Source organism: Trichomycterus rosablanca, chromosome 3 (genome assembly GCF_030014385.1).
Source record: "Trichomycterus rosablanca isolate fTriRos1 chromosome 3, fTriRos1.hap1, whole genome shotgun sequence".
In the NCBI taxonomy this organism is placed as follows: Eukaryota; Metazoa; Chordata; class Actinopteri; order Siluriformes; family Trichomycteridae; genus Trichomycterus; species Trichomycterus rosablanca.
The window spans coordinates 37,484,796-37,502,943 of NC_085990.1; the positions used below are offsets into that span (position 1 = coordinate 37,484,796).

At 36.0% G+C, this 18,148-nt stretch overlaps 1 protein-coding gene across 1 annotated transcript; it reads left to right on the top strand.

Annotated features, from left to right (window-relative positions):
* The first annotated feature begins 13,064 nt into the window (after positions 1-13,064).
* Positions 13,065-14,681, top strand: tmem200ca (transmembrane protein 200C, genome duplicate a). The gene has a single exon (XM_062992077.1). It carries the CDS (start codon positions 13,065-13,067, stop codon positions 14,640-14,642), a length of 1,578 nt encoding a protein of 525 aa, XP_062848147.1. The 3' UTR covers positions 14,643-14,681.
* Positions 14,682-18,148: the final 3,467 nt, after the last annotated feature.

Consider the following 18,148-nt stretch of genomic DNA (forward strand, 5'->3'; position numbering starts at 1 on the left):
TACTAGCTTTATTTTTGCAGTAAATGGGGTACAAGGGGTTGACAAAAGGGGTTGACAAAAAATAAAAATACAGAGCAACAAAATGTTTTTGTAAGGCTAACTTGTGCATTTTTATTAAAGTCTTAAGATTTATATTTTTCTTTTTAATATTTTATAGATATTGACCAATATTTTATTGATACTGTCATGTCACAGTTACTTAATCTCTATATAAAATTGCTGATCTTAAAACCCTGCCTGAATGTGGAAAAAAAGCCCAAAATGATAAAAATGACTGTGTAATTGGTAACCATAAGAAAATTACTTAACAACCAAAGACTTTATGACCAGGCTACATGCACACCACTCTTGACCAAGAAGCATAGAAAGGGTCAACTGGAATATGCAAGGCCTGCAGAGTTCTGGAAAACTAAGTTCTAAGAATTGAGGAGTCAAAACTGTTTGGTCAGTCAGGTGTAAGAAAAGCAAGGCTTATGACCAGAAGAATACTATACACATGATCAAGCATGACGGAGGCCACTGATGGTGTTACAGGAACTTGCAATCTTGACTGTGTGCCTGACATCATGGAATCACAGAAATACCAAAGAGGAATATTATGCCTTCTGTGCTGAAATTGAACCTAGGTTATAATTAAATTTTCCAGCAAGACAATGATCTCAAGCACACTTCTCACTCAACCAAAGCTGGTTAAGGAATCAGTCCTGGAATATCCTGGAGTGGCCTTCTCAGATTTAAATCCCATTGAAAGTCTTTAGTGGGAAAAAACAGTTGTAGCATGAAAACCATCAATCCTCAATGAGCTGGAAGCTTTGGCACAAAAAATGGGGAAAGATTCTACAAAAAAGGTGTCAGAAGCTTGTTAGTACCTATCAAAATAGGTAATTAGAGGTCTTCAAGAACAAAGATGTTCCACCAAGTGCTGGGACTAGGGGGTTGAACATGGACATTTGTCAGGATAACTAAATGTTTCTCATTTAAACTCAAAATAATGTTATCAAAATTGCTTGTATGTTTCATTATAAATTCCTTTTTGTTTACTAGACTTCTTATTGTATATTTTCATTAAATCCTATACACATCACCATAATTCCCTTTGAGGTGAAGGGGGTTAAATATTTCAGATTGCAACTGTATAAGAAAAAAAAAAAGTTGGTTTACTATATTTAGATCTAACAAAAAGTATGTATCATGTTGACTTTTGTTCTCTAGTTGTGAGAAAATAAATTTTTTGGGAACACTGCACTGTGGCAGTAGATACATCACCACAAATTAAGAAAAATGCCTTCTGTATTCCCAGAAGGGAGCAATACAGTACTGCTTGTACATCTAGTCCTGCTGGTTTGAGATTAATGAAGCAGTTGTGGGGAGCCCAGTATGTGGTTTTTCTTCCAGAATTTCCAAAATGAAGCATTTAATTGTTACAGTTATTAATAAAATAAAACTACTGACATTCTAAATTTGTGACAACAATTTGGAGAAGACCTTTCCCGTTGCAGAATTACTGTGCCTCCTTGTTGACAGGTTGGTGAGGAAGAACTTCAAGGTCAAAACTTTGCGAAGGCCACTGAACATTTTGGGACATACAGTACATTTAAACATCAAGTACAATGTCCAGCATCAGTACCTGACCTCGCAAATGCTTTTTGTGGCTGACTCAATAATAATGCTTACGGTTTTGGAATGGGATGTCTAAATGCTTATGACCAGGTGTCAGTGATGTATTGTTATACAGTTGCTCCATGCCTTAAAAGGTGTTATGGTCACACTTATAGAAAATATCAAAAACATACAATTAAACAGAGTCTTTACCAGTGTTTCCAAGTTGGCTCTGAGCCCACTGCTACTCTGATCAGGATAAAGCAGTTGTTGAAAGATAAATGAGTAAAGAGAACAACAAAGTGTCTTGGTAAGGTGTTTAGCCATTGTCAGTTGCCAAAACAGTTTCTATTCACTTTAGCTTAAATCTGGAACTGAACTGAAGAAATTATAACATCATTCTCTGTAAAATATTCCCTACCCCACCAGGTTTTGATGTTAGAGAGCAAGGTCTAACACATTGGTCAGGTATTTTGATTGACATCTGGTAACTGCAAAAGTCTTAACCTTAAGACTTCTATAATGTCCATACTCATCAACCCATTTAGATTTCTTTTGCCCTTTTGGGTAGGGACATTGTTTTCCTGGAAGAGACCATTTTCACCAACATAGCATCAATGAAATTAAATATTTCTATAACTTCCATTACATTTATACATGGGAAGGCTTTCTACTAGTTTATGGAACATGACTGTATGGATTCATTCAATTCAGCCATTCTATTTAGTCTAAAGATTATTGCTGAGGTTAAGCACTAATATTTGGTAATAAGTATCGGCTTACAGTAGGCATTTCAGTTTATTAGGTGTTAGGTGGGGCTCTGTTTCTCAAAAACAAACATTGTACATGTAGTTCCCTGTTATTCCTTGTTTTGTGACATTGTCATGCTAAAACAGGAAATGGCTTTCCCATTACTGTATAGTTAGAAGTATACTCTTCTCTGTAATGTTTTATATACTTAATATTGGCCCAGTCCAAACCATCAGAATGGACCACTGTTTTTGTGATCAATCAAAACTATAGAGCTGCTACATTTTGCAATTTTGATCACGCAGTTACTGATTGTGTTCATTTTTCCATTTCGGTGCAGCTTGTCCACAGCCTGTGTGTGATCTTTTTTTTTTACAACTTACAAAGTGAGCTTATTGCACTGCTTGATTCATGGAGTCAATATATTTTATACTCCTCTGTGTGATGAGCGAGCATCTGCACAGTAGGGGCTGCATGCACATTAAAATGGGTGAAATGTCAGCTACAAAAATGTGAAGATATTCTACTTTCTTGTACCATTTTACTCCTTTGTGGTGACGTCCATATCAATCCTGGACCTGAGGATTTCTAACAAGTGTGAGGGGACGATTCTCATTTTTAATTAACTGCTCGCAGAAGAATGGCTGTGTCTGAATTTCATCCTGATTGTCAAGGCAGGGCAATGTCATGGTTAATTCCATAATTAAATTGAACAGAGTATATGTTTCTACTCTGGAGGGTTCTATGACTACATTAACAAATATTTCTAGAATATGTTATTAATATTTCATCTGACCTTCTCTTTGGCATGATGTTAATAATATCTCAATTATGAACAAACTTTAATTTAAATTATTTGTGTCTTTCTGAAACTTGGCTAACACCAATGGCCCCATTGGGCTTGTTTAGTTTCCCTGGATAAAAAGTCTTTCGGTAAGATAGAGTTGATAGTAAAAGGATAGTGGGGTATTGATTTAAGTAGTGGGACACATTCAGTGTAAATGACTGTATGTTCCTGATAGTGCTTTGGAGTGTGTTAAAATTAGAAATACACTGTCTCTGGAAATGTCTTTTATAGTAATAATAGTTTATCAACAGAGCTGTTACATTGTGTTTTTTAATCATTTATTTCAACAGTATGAGGGGGGAAAAGTCTCTTTGTGGGAAAAGCTTAAAAGATATTGCTGAAAAGGTTTTAGCTTACTCAAATGGTACCGAGTCCAACAAGATTAAAAAAGTCTCCACAAGCCTTGTTGGACCAAATTTTTAAAAATAAGACGAATTGAATATTAAAAATCTAATATGATCGTCATCTCATCTCAAGTTGACTATAGCATGTTATGGAACCAAAAATAAACTTAAAAGGAACAACATACGTATATATCCCAATGAAAGATTTGGAGCAGTTCAAGAACTAAATAAAGGCGATTTAAAAAAAAAGTCTACACATACCTGTTAAAATGGCAGGTGTTTTGTGATGTCAAGATAAATTGTTTCAGATTTATTTTTGACATTTCATGTATATGTAATTATGTTTGTTTTATAGTTACATTGTACAGATTATAGGCCACATTAAAAGCAGAAAAACGTTCTGAAATAATTCATCTTAGTTGTTGTTTTTACATCACAAAACTTGCATTTGTAACAGGAGTGTGTAGACATTTTTTATTTACTGTGAGACAGGACAGGATACAAAAAGTTTGATCTTTAAGAATCTAGGAATATGGTTACATATTTCTTCCTTGAAATAAAAAAATATGCGAAAGACAACAGTAAAACTTCATGGAAAAAAGTTGGTAAACTTATAGGGAGGAACTGTATAAGGAGTGAAGAGATATGGCTTATATCAGTGTAGTATTTCTATGCGGGTTATCTCTTTTCTCAATCGGTTTCAAAGCTATTAAACATTGAAATGCACCAGCCACTGATTTAAAAACCTGTGTGAACTTTAAGCTTTGTTCCTGTGAAACAAACAAAAAAACAGATTATGGGAAATCAATTATGTTTGCATTAATGTAGGCAGAATGTGTTATGAGTGTGGGTTGACTATTTATTTAAAGGATTATTTTCCCCCTATTTTTAAATGCATCTATTTTTTTATTATTTTACTGAACATGGGTGTTTTTTTTATATTAATAATGTTTACCTGCCCAGGGACTGCAGATGGAAATTAGCTTGTTAGCCAACTCTGGTGCAATGCATCTTTGAGATTAATGTATTTTTTTACATGGTCCCTGACGAATAAATAAAAGAAATAAAAAAGTGCATCCTCAGTAAACATTTCCGCACTCCAATACACATGGACAGCAGTCTAACTCACTCGGCTAGAGAAGGCCAAATGTATTTGGACACCTGACAACAAATAACATTAAAATAGTGTGACCTATGTGTGATCATCTTGGGAAATAGTGCATGTTCAGTCAAAAGAGCATTTGTATGGCTGTACACCTATGTTGGTCAAGAAAGGCTTAATTGATGTTTCAATTCATTTCAAAGCTGTTCAGTGAGGCTAAGGTCAGGTAACTGTGCAGGCTACTATAGTTCTTCCCTAAGCTGTTACTGCAAAGTTAAAATCATATAATTTACTTTACATACATGATGTGTGTGATTTCTTACACCTGTTATTAATTGTTTTGGATTCAATTATTCATAGGGGTAGACATATAAATTCAATCATTTGAAGGGCTGTCTCAATACTTTTGTCTATATAGTGTATAAAACAAAAATAACTCTGTTTTTTGTTTTGTTTTTAAGAGATAGTAACATTAGTAAGTGCAGTGTTAGTTTCAATTCAAGTAGTTAATAAAGAGGTAAGTCTCCAGCAGTCTTCTGAAGATGATAAGAGACTCAGCTGTTAACAGACAGATAAAGCTCATTGCACCACGTGTGCTGTTACAGAGAACAGCCTTGACGTCTTTCTCAAGTTCTGATTCTTGGATCAAGGCAAGCCAGACTTGTGGCTTAAAGGATGGTTTGATAAGATAGCTCAGAGCTGATCTGGTTTTGGCTTTGTAGGTAGGCATCATTTTTATTTATCACGGGAAGCCAATGAAGAGAATGCAGCAAGGGGGTAATTGTCAGATTGTTTGATCTTAAAATGAATGAGAAGGATGAGAAGATCTTGGCACTGAGGCGTGTCCTCAGGAATGTATTACTGGACTTCAGATTCAGATGATGAGCTGACATCCATAATAGGATATTTGCCAGAAATTTTAAGGTAAAGCATAAGTCATACTGAAACTTCAGAAAATGTATTTCCACTGCCTGCAGTGTCCAATGCTAGTGTGTTTTTGTTCATATTTTTTCTAGAGGCAGTTTAGAACCTAGTGTGTGATACAGCCAAGGAAAGATAATTTGTAGACTGTATAATCTCAGCTCTCTACAGCTCTGTTTTGTGAGCAATTGTTCAGAAATGATGTATGTATAGTAATAGTCCTATAGTGTTTTTTTCTCATCACACTTGTATTTTAAAAATGCAAAAGTCACTCTAGCAAAACCACAGATTAAATGCAGATAAGAAAAAAATCATTCCAGTGGGTTACAGTGGATAGTATTAATATGCTTCCTTTAATGTTAATAAAGAATTTATGCATATTCATTAAAAAAAACAATAATGAAATCTTAAAAAAAAATTCTTGGCATGCTCTCATAAAAGTTAAGAATTATTTGTGGTGGGATGTTGGGGCGTTCTTTAGAAACAAAGAAATCTGCATTTAAATCTTCTTATGAACGTTTTGATGGCCATAGGCACTTGTTTCTGCTTATTAAGCAACTAAATAAATTTTAGTACTTTGATGGCATTATTATTCAACGGAATACAGAAACAGCACCAGGGAAAAAAGTGTTTGCACCACAGATTGCACCTTGTTTTGTAAAACTGCCTATTAATGTTGGCTATTAGACAGCAATGAAAAGCAATCACTGGATCTAATGATTTCCACAGAACCATGCCCTACTGTTTTGTATCCTTACTGTAATTTTAGTAGCAACAGTTGGTAGCAAATGTTGTAAAGATAAGGCATCTTTTGGTTTAAAAAAAAAGCTAATATCAGACTATAACTGTTGATGCATGCTCAATAATCCAGGTACACAGTCAGACTGAAGAAGTCATTCGGATTGAGTGACGAAACGTATCTCTACAACAAACTTGTGTCCAGATGAACTGATTCAACTTTGTGGATCAGACTATAACATTTTACAGTCTTTTTGCAGCATTTAATACAAAAGGTTTCTAAATGGCATCGCTGCCATGAATTCTTCTCACGATAAACAGAGTTGGTAAACTGTGTGTTATTGAGGTGCTTATTAATTTATGTAGTTATTTTTAGGTTGAACCTTTGAAAATTTACCAAATTTGAATTTGGTAAAAACATGTAAAGTGTCTTATTATCCCTGTGGGCTTTGATTTGCAATTAGTGTTTCTCTTTGATGATGTAAGTCTGTCATGACTCGAACTGTATTTTGGAAAGTATAAAAGTATTAATACTAGTTGGCCTCTTTGAAACTCTTATAGTTGCTTCTGTTATTGTGTAGTCTATAAATGCTGTTATCAACCTGTCATCAAAGTAATAGAACTTGTCTGTGCAGTTTTTGGGATTACATCACCATAAATGGTACACTCACTGTGCTGTTCATGTTATTTTTCCTCCCACTGCATCTTTCAGTGTATAGTTAGACACTGTTTTTTTCTGATCTTCATGGTCTGACTTTAGGAGAAATAAATGGAGGAATAAATGTTAACAGACTGGTTAGATTTTAACCAAATTCTTCTGCAACACATTATCTTCTCCAAATCACATCATTCTAGTAAAATCAACAATGCTTCTTAGGCCTTTATGTAATTGTGTGTGTGTGTGTGTGGTTATTTTTAACTCCATATCTAATGTGATATGTTGATATTTAACATTAACATTAGCCTCTACAGAATTTATTAATTAATTCATAGTTGCATAGCCAATACATGCGGGAATAAACCTTGGTCAGTGCCTATTTAAGGGCATTATAAATGCATACACTCATTAATAATTAGGTTCAATTTAGATTAGCCAATCCACCAACTGACCTTTTGTTGCATAACTGATTATCACAACCTGGTATTTAACTATATGACTAGGAATAGTAACCTGTTAATCAGACACAGTAATTTACACAGTAATGACCAAATATGACATTAGGTACAATAAAAAGCATTAAACCAGTTTAGTTTTTGTTATTTAAAACACTTTAAGTACATAGTCGTCGTCGTCCCCCAAACAAAAAAGACATAGCCAGTTATGTCTGTGTAGGCGCCCAGCTGGCCGATAGCAGAGCTGAGATTTGAACTCAAAGGCTAGAAAGCTCAGAACTGGTGGAGTAGTGATTTTTACAACTGAGCCACTCGAGCGCCCAATTTAAGTTTTAACTTTTTTTGCCCATGCCCAATTTTAGTTTCAGGCATTAGATTCTAAATGTGATTATATTTACGAATAGAGTCAAGTTGATCAACCAAAACATTAAGTCATTTCTTTGTAATTTGGGTAGTCAAAGTTCAATTGAATAAAAAGAATCCCATATATTGTTGTTTTTATTGCATTGTTAAAAAGTTCTTACTTTTCCAAAAATTGGTTTGTATATTAATTTCAGTTCGATCCAATATGTCAATGTCAGTTAGAAGTTCAGCATTTACTCTCTGTGTTTTCTTTCCTCCTGCTGCTTGATTTTCTCTCACCTCTTAAACCATGTAGAAGGTTAACTAATTGCTCAAATGACTCCTAGATGTTGGCAAGTAAATGTGTGTGAGACCCACCTCAGCCCTGACATGAATTAAGCCCTTACTAAAAATGATGATGATGATTTTATAACTTTGAATATGATTAAATAATAATAATAGGCACAAACATACTTTCACTTGTTGTCTCCCGAATAAAATCTGTTAATGTTAAGAAAGACAATGCAAAACCGTATTTTCCTGTTTCCTCCTAGAGATGCCAGTATCCATGTGTTCAAACATATGGCTCACATTTTGCTTTGCTCTTGTTTTGTCTGTCTAAAACACATTTTCTTTTATGCATGCCATCCTTTTGCAAGCTGTTGCAGTGCTGCCTGGTTTATTCTGAGTTTTTTTTTCTATTCTCTGTGTGTCTTGCTGTTTAACATTCTTTCCAGTGGATTCTAACCTGGATTCTAACACTAATATTCCACCCCTGCAGAATGCACAGATGTATTTGCATATAAAGAGGCACATCATCACAAGCATACTCTTAAAATATGCTAGACAATTTCACATTTATTGCATTTTTTGCCAGCTTACAATGAGAAGACCTTCCCTATCAGAATAAATGTTTGGGTACTCAAACATTTTATGACTACATGCAGGCGCCATGTCATCATGTCACATTTTATTGTCTTTACACATTAAATGCACCTGAGCCTGAAGAAAAACATTCTTTAATCTTCCATCACATCTACTCAGCTAGCTTGCCCTTTGTAAATTGTGTTCATCAGCATTCATTAGCTATATCATAGTGATAAAGATACATCAATACCCCAAAGCGTCTTTGAACCACTTTATTGCACAATATGTTCTATACTGCTCATTTATCACCCACATCTGTTCTGCCCCTTTGTTATGGTTACTAGCTTTATTTTTATGAGGTTTACTATAATGACTTTGCATTTGTGGTGTTCTTTAGTCTGCTGTTGCTCTTGTTTTTCACTACATTTATTGTATACTGTACACTTACTGGGTAGCACATGGCCACAAAGGGTAATGTTTGTTCTACACAGCTACATAGGAAACAACATCTAATCATCTGGTTACTGTATATGTGGGGTCTTGTATGCTTTTCTTAATGTCTCAAGTTTTCTCCCACCTACTAAACCCATGCCAGTAGGTGATATGGCATATGTTTCACTTTGTCTTTATGTGTGCCTGTCTTTGGGTGTATGAGGGTCCATCACATTGCATACATAAATATCACTTACTACAGATTACTTCATAAATCTACATATTGTGTAGCATGTTGCCACAGCAGAAATTGTTGGTGCTGCACAGCTCTATTCAGCCTGGGTTGAATTCACACCCCTATGGTAACTATGAAAAGAGAATAAATATTTGTTAAACATTTTTTGATGTACATAATTTAAATGCTAAGCCAAATTATGACTCTCTGTTGTAGTTCATGTAGCACTGTGGACCACAATATTTTACCCTTTTGTAAATGTGTACAGTTACAAATATGTTAACATAGGCTTGTAGGAAACGTTTGTCATGGCAATCTGTGAGTTTTAAAGATTTCCACAGCTGTTTGTTTGCTGGCACTAAATGTTATAAACATAAATTTTTTGTATAAATATTCTAAATTAATTCAGGCCTTTACATTCTTACAGTAAAGGTTTGACTAAAGTTGGATTTTTTTTGAATGACATATTTTAAACCCATGGCAACATAAAGTTTCCTTGATAGTGTTAACCATGATCCAGCAGCTTCTAATTTATAGCAAACCTGTTTTGATTGTTCTGGGATTACATATTTCTTTCTGAACAAAGTTCCTCAAAGTCTAAGTTTGAGCCTTTTACTCAGCCCTGGCAGGAGAAGAAAATTTCAAGTACCTTTTAATGTAACCAAGCATTTTTAGAAAACGATAGACATCTTAAACTCAAATTTGCAAACATTTTTGGATATAATAATTTATTCACTAAAACAGTGGCAGAAATAATCTTATGACTGTGTAAACTTGTGGTATTACCTGTATGTGAACAGAATTATAATAAATATGGATATGTATATACATTGGATTCAGAAAGTATTCAGACCCCCATGCCTGTGTTTTGTTGTGTTGTTAATTTGTTTCTTAAAGGATATAATTGCCATTTACCCTAGTCTACACCTGATCACCTGTAACTAAGTGAAAACTTGTTTTAGAGTTTTTGGCTATCTAATTTGTGATCAAGAAAATCTGTCTTGCTATAATTTTAGACTTCAGTTGGAGACCACCTGTTGCAATTTGATTTGATTGGACATAATTTAGAAAGGCACACACTTGGGTCTATAAGGTACCTCAATTTACACTATATTTTCAGGACAAAAACAATTTACCGAAGTCCATAAAACTGTCTGTGGATATATCAGGGCAAGGATATAAACCAAATCTAATGCTTTTAGTGCTCCCAGCAGCATAGTGGCCTCAATAGTTTTGAAATGGAAGCAGCTTGGCACAGCCTTGTACCTTCCTAGATTTGGCTGCCTGATCAAATTGGTCATCCAGGCATAAATGCCTTGGTCAGAAAGATATGAAAAAAGCTAATGGTCACTTTAAACGAGTACCAAAAGTCCTGTGCGTAGATGGGAGAAGCTGTTTAAAAGACAAGCATTCAAATTGAGACTGGTATCAATTGAGAGAATGAATATGGTCAAATAAGAAAAGCTCCTCCAGATTACATGCAAACTTTTCAACAGATTCGTTTTAACAGTCAAAAGAACACTGGACTGGCTTTAGGTCAAGTTATTGAATGTCTTAAGTGGCTCAGCCAAAAACAAGACTTATACCCTAAAGACCTAAAGGTGGCAGCTCACAGACTTTTGCCCTCCAGTCTTATGAAGCTCGGGAGGATCAACCACGAACAATGGCATTATCTGCCGAAATCTAGCATGCAAAGCTTTTAGAGGTGAATTCAAGAAGACTTGCAGCTGTAATAGCTGGCAAGGGGTATCTACAAAGTTCTGAATAAAGTGTCTGAGTAATTTTGTAAATAACACATTTTTTTTTTATAATTTTTCAACAAAAAAAAAATCAAAAAGCATTATTTAACTTTATTACAGGTGATTAAGTGTAGATTGATGAGTAAAATGGCAGTTAAATACATTTACTAATTTCATTCATTGTTTTACCACCGCTGTGGTGGGTCTGATTCATTGGGCGAAAGACAAAAAACATCTGGACAGGTTGCCAGTCCATCACAAGGCACACACACATATATGAAAAGTATGTGTCACGCAGGGGCTACGAACGAGACAAGAGGGGCGGACACACACACAGAGATGCAAACAAACTAAGAATTTATTAGTAACAAAACGCTAATCACAAGAGCTAGAAACATAGCTAGTAACGAGAGCTAAACAGTGTTTAGCTCTCGTTACTAGCTATGTTTCTAGCTCTTGTGTTTAGCTCTCGTTACTAGCTCTTGTGTTTAGTAAACACAAGAGCTAGTAACATAGCTAGTAACGAGAGCTAAACACAAGAGCTAGTAACATAGCTAGTAACGAGAGCTAAACACAAGAGCTAGTAACATAGCTAGTAACGAGAGCTAAACACAAGAGCTAGTAACAATAGCTAAACACAAGAACAACCTGGAGCTAGGAAACAGAAATAATACAGACAAAATAGAACTCAAAGAAAGCCAAACAAAAGTCAGTAGTCCCCAGAGTCTGTGGAGAAGCTGCCTCCTTAAATAAGGAGCAGCTGGAGCTAATTAGTCCAGAGGAACCAATGGAAAAGGGGGCGTTGGCTGGAGACTCAGGAGAGAGGGGTGTGGCACACTGGAGCACAGGAGCACACAGAGGCTCAAAGTGTGACAGTATGTAAAGTTTACACTGATAGGACCCTTAATGCTCGGCCAGAGAATCAAACCCTGGTCCACCCACAATCATAGTAATTTATTTATTTATTCATAGTCAAAGCCACGACACAATAAAGTATGAAAAGAGTCAAGAGGTCTATAATTTTCTGAATCTACTCTATGGTATAACACCTTAAAAACTTACAGTAAAATTAATTTTAAATTTTTTTGGATGTAAGTGAATGTCAAAGTTTTACTGTGGGTGTAATGCTCTGGTGTGTACTGGTCTCCCATACACAGTTTACCCAGCAAGCTCTAGCTGTCAAAAGATTCGAATATTCATCCAAAATGGGTCAGCATGGCTATAGGTTTTGAATCCAAACAAGCAGTTGGTTTAACTTTTTTAATCACTTGCTCTGCTTGGTTGGAGTAAACGCTGCAGCTACACCAGTCCTTCACAGATGTTCCCATCCTCTATTTTAAAGACTTATTCCATTTAATTATTGGAATTAAAGGCAGATTTTGGTGTAAGCTTTTGATTACATAATTTTTTCAGCAATGGTTTTAAAGAGATTTATTTATTGTTTCTAGTCATGTGGTGCCATCTGTCATTTAGCATTTACAGCATGTAAGGTAAATGACATGGGCCACTTAAGTCACTGACTGGGTAAAGAATAAAATATTTCCATAAACATAAGTAATACAATAGAAAAGCTTCACCCTTTCATCCAGAGCAATGACAATGCCAAGAGCTATTTGTGGCTGGAGCTGAGTGGCTCTGCTCGCTGTGGAATTAATTTATTTCCTATAAATCATGCAACACTAATGCTAACCATACTGTTATGTCCAGTGCGTACAGGAAAGTCTCTGGATCCACAGCAAACCTGATCAGGAAAATTCAGCTATTAAAGATAAATTTGATAAGTAATGTCAACATTTGTGTTGTATTGTAATTAAGTAGATAAATTAAATGTTTTTGTGATACATTAATTGTTGCTAGAGGTTACATAAAACTGAGAAATTTACTTAAGAAATATAATGTATTCTACAGATAGTTTTGTAAATCAACAGTCCAGGATTACACCTAGGAATACTTGTTTATACAACGGTCCGTCTAATTATTGCTCTCTTTTTTTCCAATTCAGGATGGATAATTGATCCCTAGCTCAGGCCTCATAATGATTGCTACTGGAGGCCTTCTGCGGATCTCAGCCAGACGCCAAGATTCACTCCGTGCCAAAAATCGAGCTGAGAACAAGCGCAAGAGGAAAGCCAAAAAGAAGAGAAAGAATGAGGTGGTGGTGGTGAAGGGCAAACTCAAGTTTTGTTCCATCTCTGGCCTGGTTGCTGCAGTCGGTATTCTTGTGCTGCTTGTTGGGATTGCCCTTGCTGTGCTGGGCTACTGGCCTAAAGAGAGCTCGCTTCATCCAGGACTCCTCAGAGTCAAGGAATTACAGAAACCAGAGTGGACTGATGATAGAGGAGCAAACTGGACCTCTGTGCATCAGCTGGATAGAAATATGCAAAGCTCAAATTATACCAATGGCACCACCAAGGAGTCACTAAAGTTGAGTGCTTTTGCTAAGTTTTTAAATAGACACTTGTATTCAAACAATTTAAAAGTGTTTGGACCCTTGATTATGGGCATTGGGATCTTCCTTTTTATTTGTGCTAATGCAGTTCTGCATGAGAACAGGGACAAAAAGACAAAAATCATTAACCTTAGAGATATCTACTCAACCGTCATTGATATTCACAATTTGCGCACCAAGGACAATGCTTCATTAAATGGTTTTGTAAACTGTGCACCATCAGGGGAAGTAGAAAGCAATCCAAGCTCAACATATAGTGCTGCTATGCTCGGAAAGGGCTCCTGGTCTTCTTCAGGCTCATTTACACATGACCAGGGCAGCTTTACTTCATCCAGAAAATCATCTAGTGGCAAACAGCAAGATTTACCTTTAAACAGGCATTCCTTTACAGACACAGTGTATAGCATTTACAAGGAGCGAGCATCAGAGCCCAGGCAGTGGGAGACTAAAACTATTGTAAATTCATCAGTTAATGCTTTTACATTACCTTTGATCAAACTCAACAGGAGGGCAGAACATAGAAGAGGTTCTGACAAAACTGGGGAGATCAGCAATGAATATTTGGATGCTGATGCTATACAACATCGTCTGGAGTCGCTAGCAGCGTCACGGAGCATCACCAAAGTGAAGACTGTTCCACCTCAAACTATCCTTTCCCAGGACTCAGTAGAGGTTTATAAGAGCAGTGGAAGCCTACTGAACACTACACACCTTTCTCTTCAGGGCTCACAGGTGCAACTCCTACCTGCCTCACCCGGCCCCACGGTGACAGGCTCTCACCTGTCCCTGAGTGCTCTAACAGACTACACCAGGTCTGTTGACTTGGGAATCTGCCCATCCACCCCAGTCAACCAGCACCTGGAAAGAACCAGGCGACTTAGTTGCCCTCGGTTGGAGGGCCTTGGAACTGGGGGTTATAGCAAGCTGGAGGGCTTTGGAGGGGAGTCATTTGAGTCAACAGATGTGACCAGTTTTAGCCGTGGGAGTTCTGATGCCTTGTCCAAAGGTCAAGTTTCAAAAAATTCGCCTGTCCAGGAGGGGGGCACCTCAAGTGAGCATGACCATGGTATGATCAGGCAATACACAAACAAAGAAAAACTATTGATGATTTCCCAGTCAAATACCACCTTGGAGGACATTGAAATGGAAAGTTTAGAAATCTAGCCAAGCCAATGAACTGGATCAGTGAACTTGTAACTTGTTTTTTTACACATTGAAACATTTATATATTAATTACTTAGGAAGGAACTAATGGATACATGGACATAATTAAACCCATTTAATGCCTTCCCAGATCAAGAATTAAGTAAAAAAAAAAACTTGAATTAAAAAGAAGAAAAATAAAGCATACTGGCATGCCAGTTCTTTTATTATTACTATTTATCAAGAAAGTCAAAAATAATAAGAAAAAGAAAAAAGCTTGCATTTTAAAGTGTGTTAGCACAGGTATATCTCTACAAGATTTTTTTAAAACATTTACAGTAGAAATACAGTATGTGGCTGTTCAACCTGTCCACCTCTGTGTTTCTCTTTAGGTAATGTACAGAGAGTTGCTGTCTACACAGCATGTATTTTATACTGTAGCGTCTTTGCACTTTTTTAATTAATGATTTTATTAGTTTGACTTGATACATAGCAATATCTTATTTAAAATGTCAACTGCCTGTGGAAGAAGAATTATGTTTGCATTTGACTGCTAATATATGTCATGTTTTTTATTATACACGTATGTTTTTTAGCTGTCTTGCTTGTTTACGAATGGCCGTAATGCTTCATGCCTGAACTAAATCCATCCTTAAGCACAATGACCTGCTCTGTTTAATATGATCATAAGCATTGAGCATTTATTCAAACGATTCAGATTTCCTCATGTGTTTCTGCACCTAGACCTCATTGTAAATGTTTTTGTAATAAATGAAAAGTATGCAGTGTTGAAACATTCCACAAACTACATGCTTTCATTAATGTTTCTTGTACCAAAAATGACCAAATGCAAAATCATGATCTTTATACGGTGACGTAATTTCTGAAATATAAATTATGATCAAATTAATCATAAATTATGATAATGATTAAAGTGTTGCCTTAGTAGTCTTGTTATTGTTATCATATCTAATGTTTTTAGTAGTTGAGTGTTGAGTGAGAATGGAACCATAAGATTGTTGGTTTTAAAAGGAGAAAAAGTTGGGAAAAACTGGACCAGTGACTGAAATGTCAGAATAAAGCAGAAGGAGAATTCAGCTTAAAAAAATCAATGCAGCACAAAGGCATTCTGATGTGGGAGGTAATACACTGTAGCAGCTGAAATAAAACGGTCCTGTGTCTCAAAATTTTTGAAAGTCAATGAGGGCAAATGATCAAAATAACATTTGACTAAGTGTTTTAACCTTCAATTGTAAAAGTAAGTCACATTGGCTATACATTATGTTCTTTATATTTCATCAGGTGGTGTAAGAATTGCAGCGGGCAGTAGAGCAAAACTCCATGTCAACACATAAATAAATGTTACTCATGTTGGTAAACTATAAAATCATCACTATTAAATCATACATTAGAAATTATTAATACAGACTGAGTGCCAGTCGAATTGACAGTATCAGAGTGATATTTTAGTACTGGAAGGGATTGGTTCACATTAGTGCAAATTAGATATTAGTAATATGCAAATTGTAAGGTGAATGTTATATTTCATTTTTTCCAGAAGTATTTGTTAAGTCTTAACTAGTTATAACTGGAAAACGTCATGAGACTAGCCTAAATTAAGCTAACACTTTTGTGGGATTAAATCATTTACATTTACAGCATTTAGCAGACGCTTTTATCCAAAGCGACTTACACAATGAGCAATTGAGGGTTAAGGGCCTTGCTCAGGGACCCAACAGTGGCAACTTGGTGGTGGCGGGGCTTGAACCGGCAACCTTCTGTTTACTAGTCCAGTACCTTAACCACTGAGCTATCACTGGCCCTTCAAATCAGAGTTTATATATATATATATTTATTTACCTTTATTAGCCACTTTATCCTAGTTAGAGGTCACCCAAAAACAAGGCTGCAAGGCATTGTGTCAGAGTGTGGCAGGAAAACACACATGCATACTCACTTATTTAATCATTTACTCGCTTAGGGTCATTTTAGTGTAGCGAATTTACACTCTGGATGTTTTAGGAAGTGGAAGGAAGTCAAAGTCCCAACAAAAAACCCACCTAGACAAATGCTAGACTCCACACAGACCCAAGCTAAAGGTGGATATGAAATTTAGGACCCTGTCGCTGTGTTGCACCAAAATTAGCTTTTGTGCCACCTTCTGTTCTTGCTTGATATTTTTTCTTTTCTTTGCAAGACTCCATCTAGCGTCAAACTTTAGTAATCAACCTAATAATACACACAATGTTATAGGTGAAAAACGTGGGTGTATGCACATAATGAGCAAGCCAGTAGTGACATAAACATATATTCATTATTTATTATTTTTCCAAGGTAAGTGCAGAGTTCATGTTTAGATAAACACTTTAAAATGTGTATTCATTTATTGTTCGAAAGCAGAAAGAGACTTAGCTGTTCAGACAGGCAAAGGAAGTGTATTTTACTAACTGGTTGCCAGTACAGAGAATGATATTTTAGGCATGTAGACCAACAGCAACAATAATAATTAGAAGGGAAACCAGAGAACAGTGAGCTACAATAATCCAGACCTGAAGTAATGAACACATGGGTGAGTAGCTCAAGCTTCATGAAAGCTAAAAGAAGTTTAGAGACAAGCAATATTAAAAGGGCCATAGAGGGTTTTGGAGGCTTTATGATATGTAACTGACAACATAGTGTGCTTAGCATACAAACTTTTATTGTAGAAAAGTTGGGACAGTATGTGAAATGCAAATAAAAAACAGAAAGCAATAAATTGTAAATCCACTGACGTGTTTAAATAAAAACAGTACAAATGCTAGAAATGTCATGTTTATACTATCAAGGTTATTGTTTTTTGGATTTGTACACTCATTCTGAAATGTATTAATACTAAAGTTCAAGGAACTGTCTGTGAAGCTCCATGGTCAAATTGGCAAGAAATAGATCAGGGTAAAGATATACTACAATATCTAAGGCACTGAGTGTTCTTAGAACTACAGTGGCTTCAATAGAAGAAGATAGATATACTTTATTTGTCATTTATACATATACAGATGTACAGTACAATGAAATTATTTCTTCGCATATCCCAGCTTGTTTGGAAGCTGGGGTCAGAGCGCAGGGTCAGCCATCGTACGGCGCCCCTGGAGCAGACAGGGTTAAGGGCCTTGCTCAAGGACCCAACAGTGGCTGCATAGCAGAGCCTGGATTTTATAATTTAGGACCCTGTAGGACCATTTCAATAATTTGAAATGGAAAAAGTGGTCACTTTAAAAGAACTCCAAAGGAGCTCCAAAGGTGCAGAGAATCCATAAATCAGGCCTTAATGGCAGAACAGCAAGAAGGAAGGCTCCATTAAGTAAAAGTCATATAACAGCCTGCTTGGAGCTTGTTCAATGGCATGTTAAGGATTCTGACAACATATGAAACAAAAGATTCTCTGGTCTGATGAGTAAAATATTTAACTTTTTAGTTCAGAACAGCAAGCACTATGACTGACGAAAAGCAGGCATTGCACATCACCTGGCTAATAACATCTCTACAGT

Coding starts and splice junctions, on each gene's coding strand:
- tmem200ca (XM_062992077.1), top strand. CDS start 13,065: ATGATTGCTACTGGAGGCCTTCTGCGGATCTCAGCCAGACGCCAAGAT.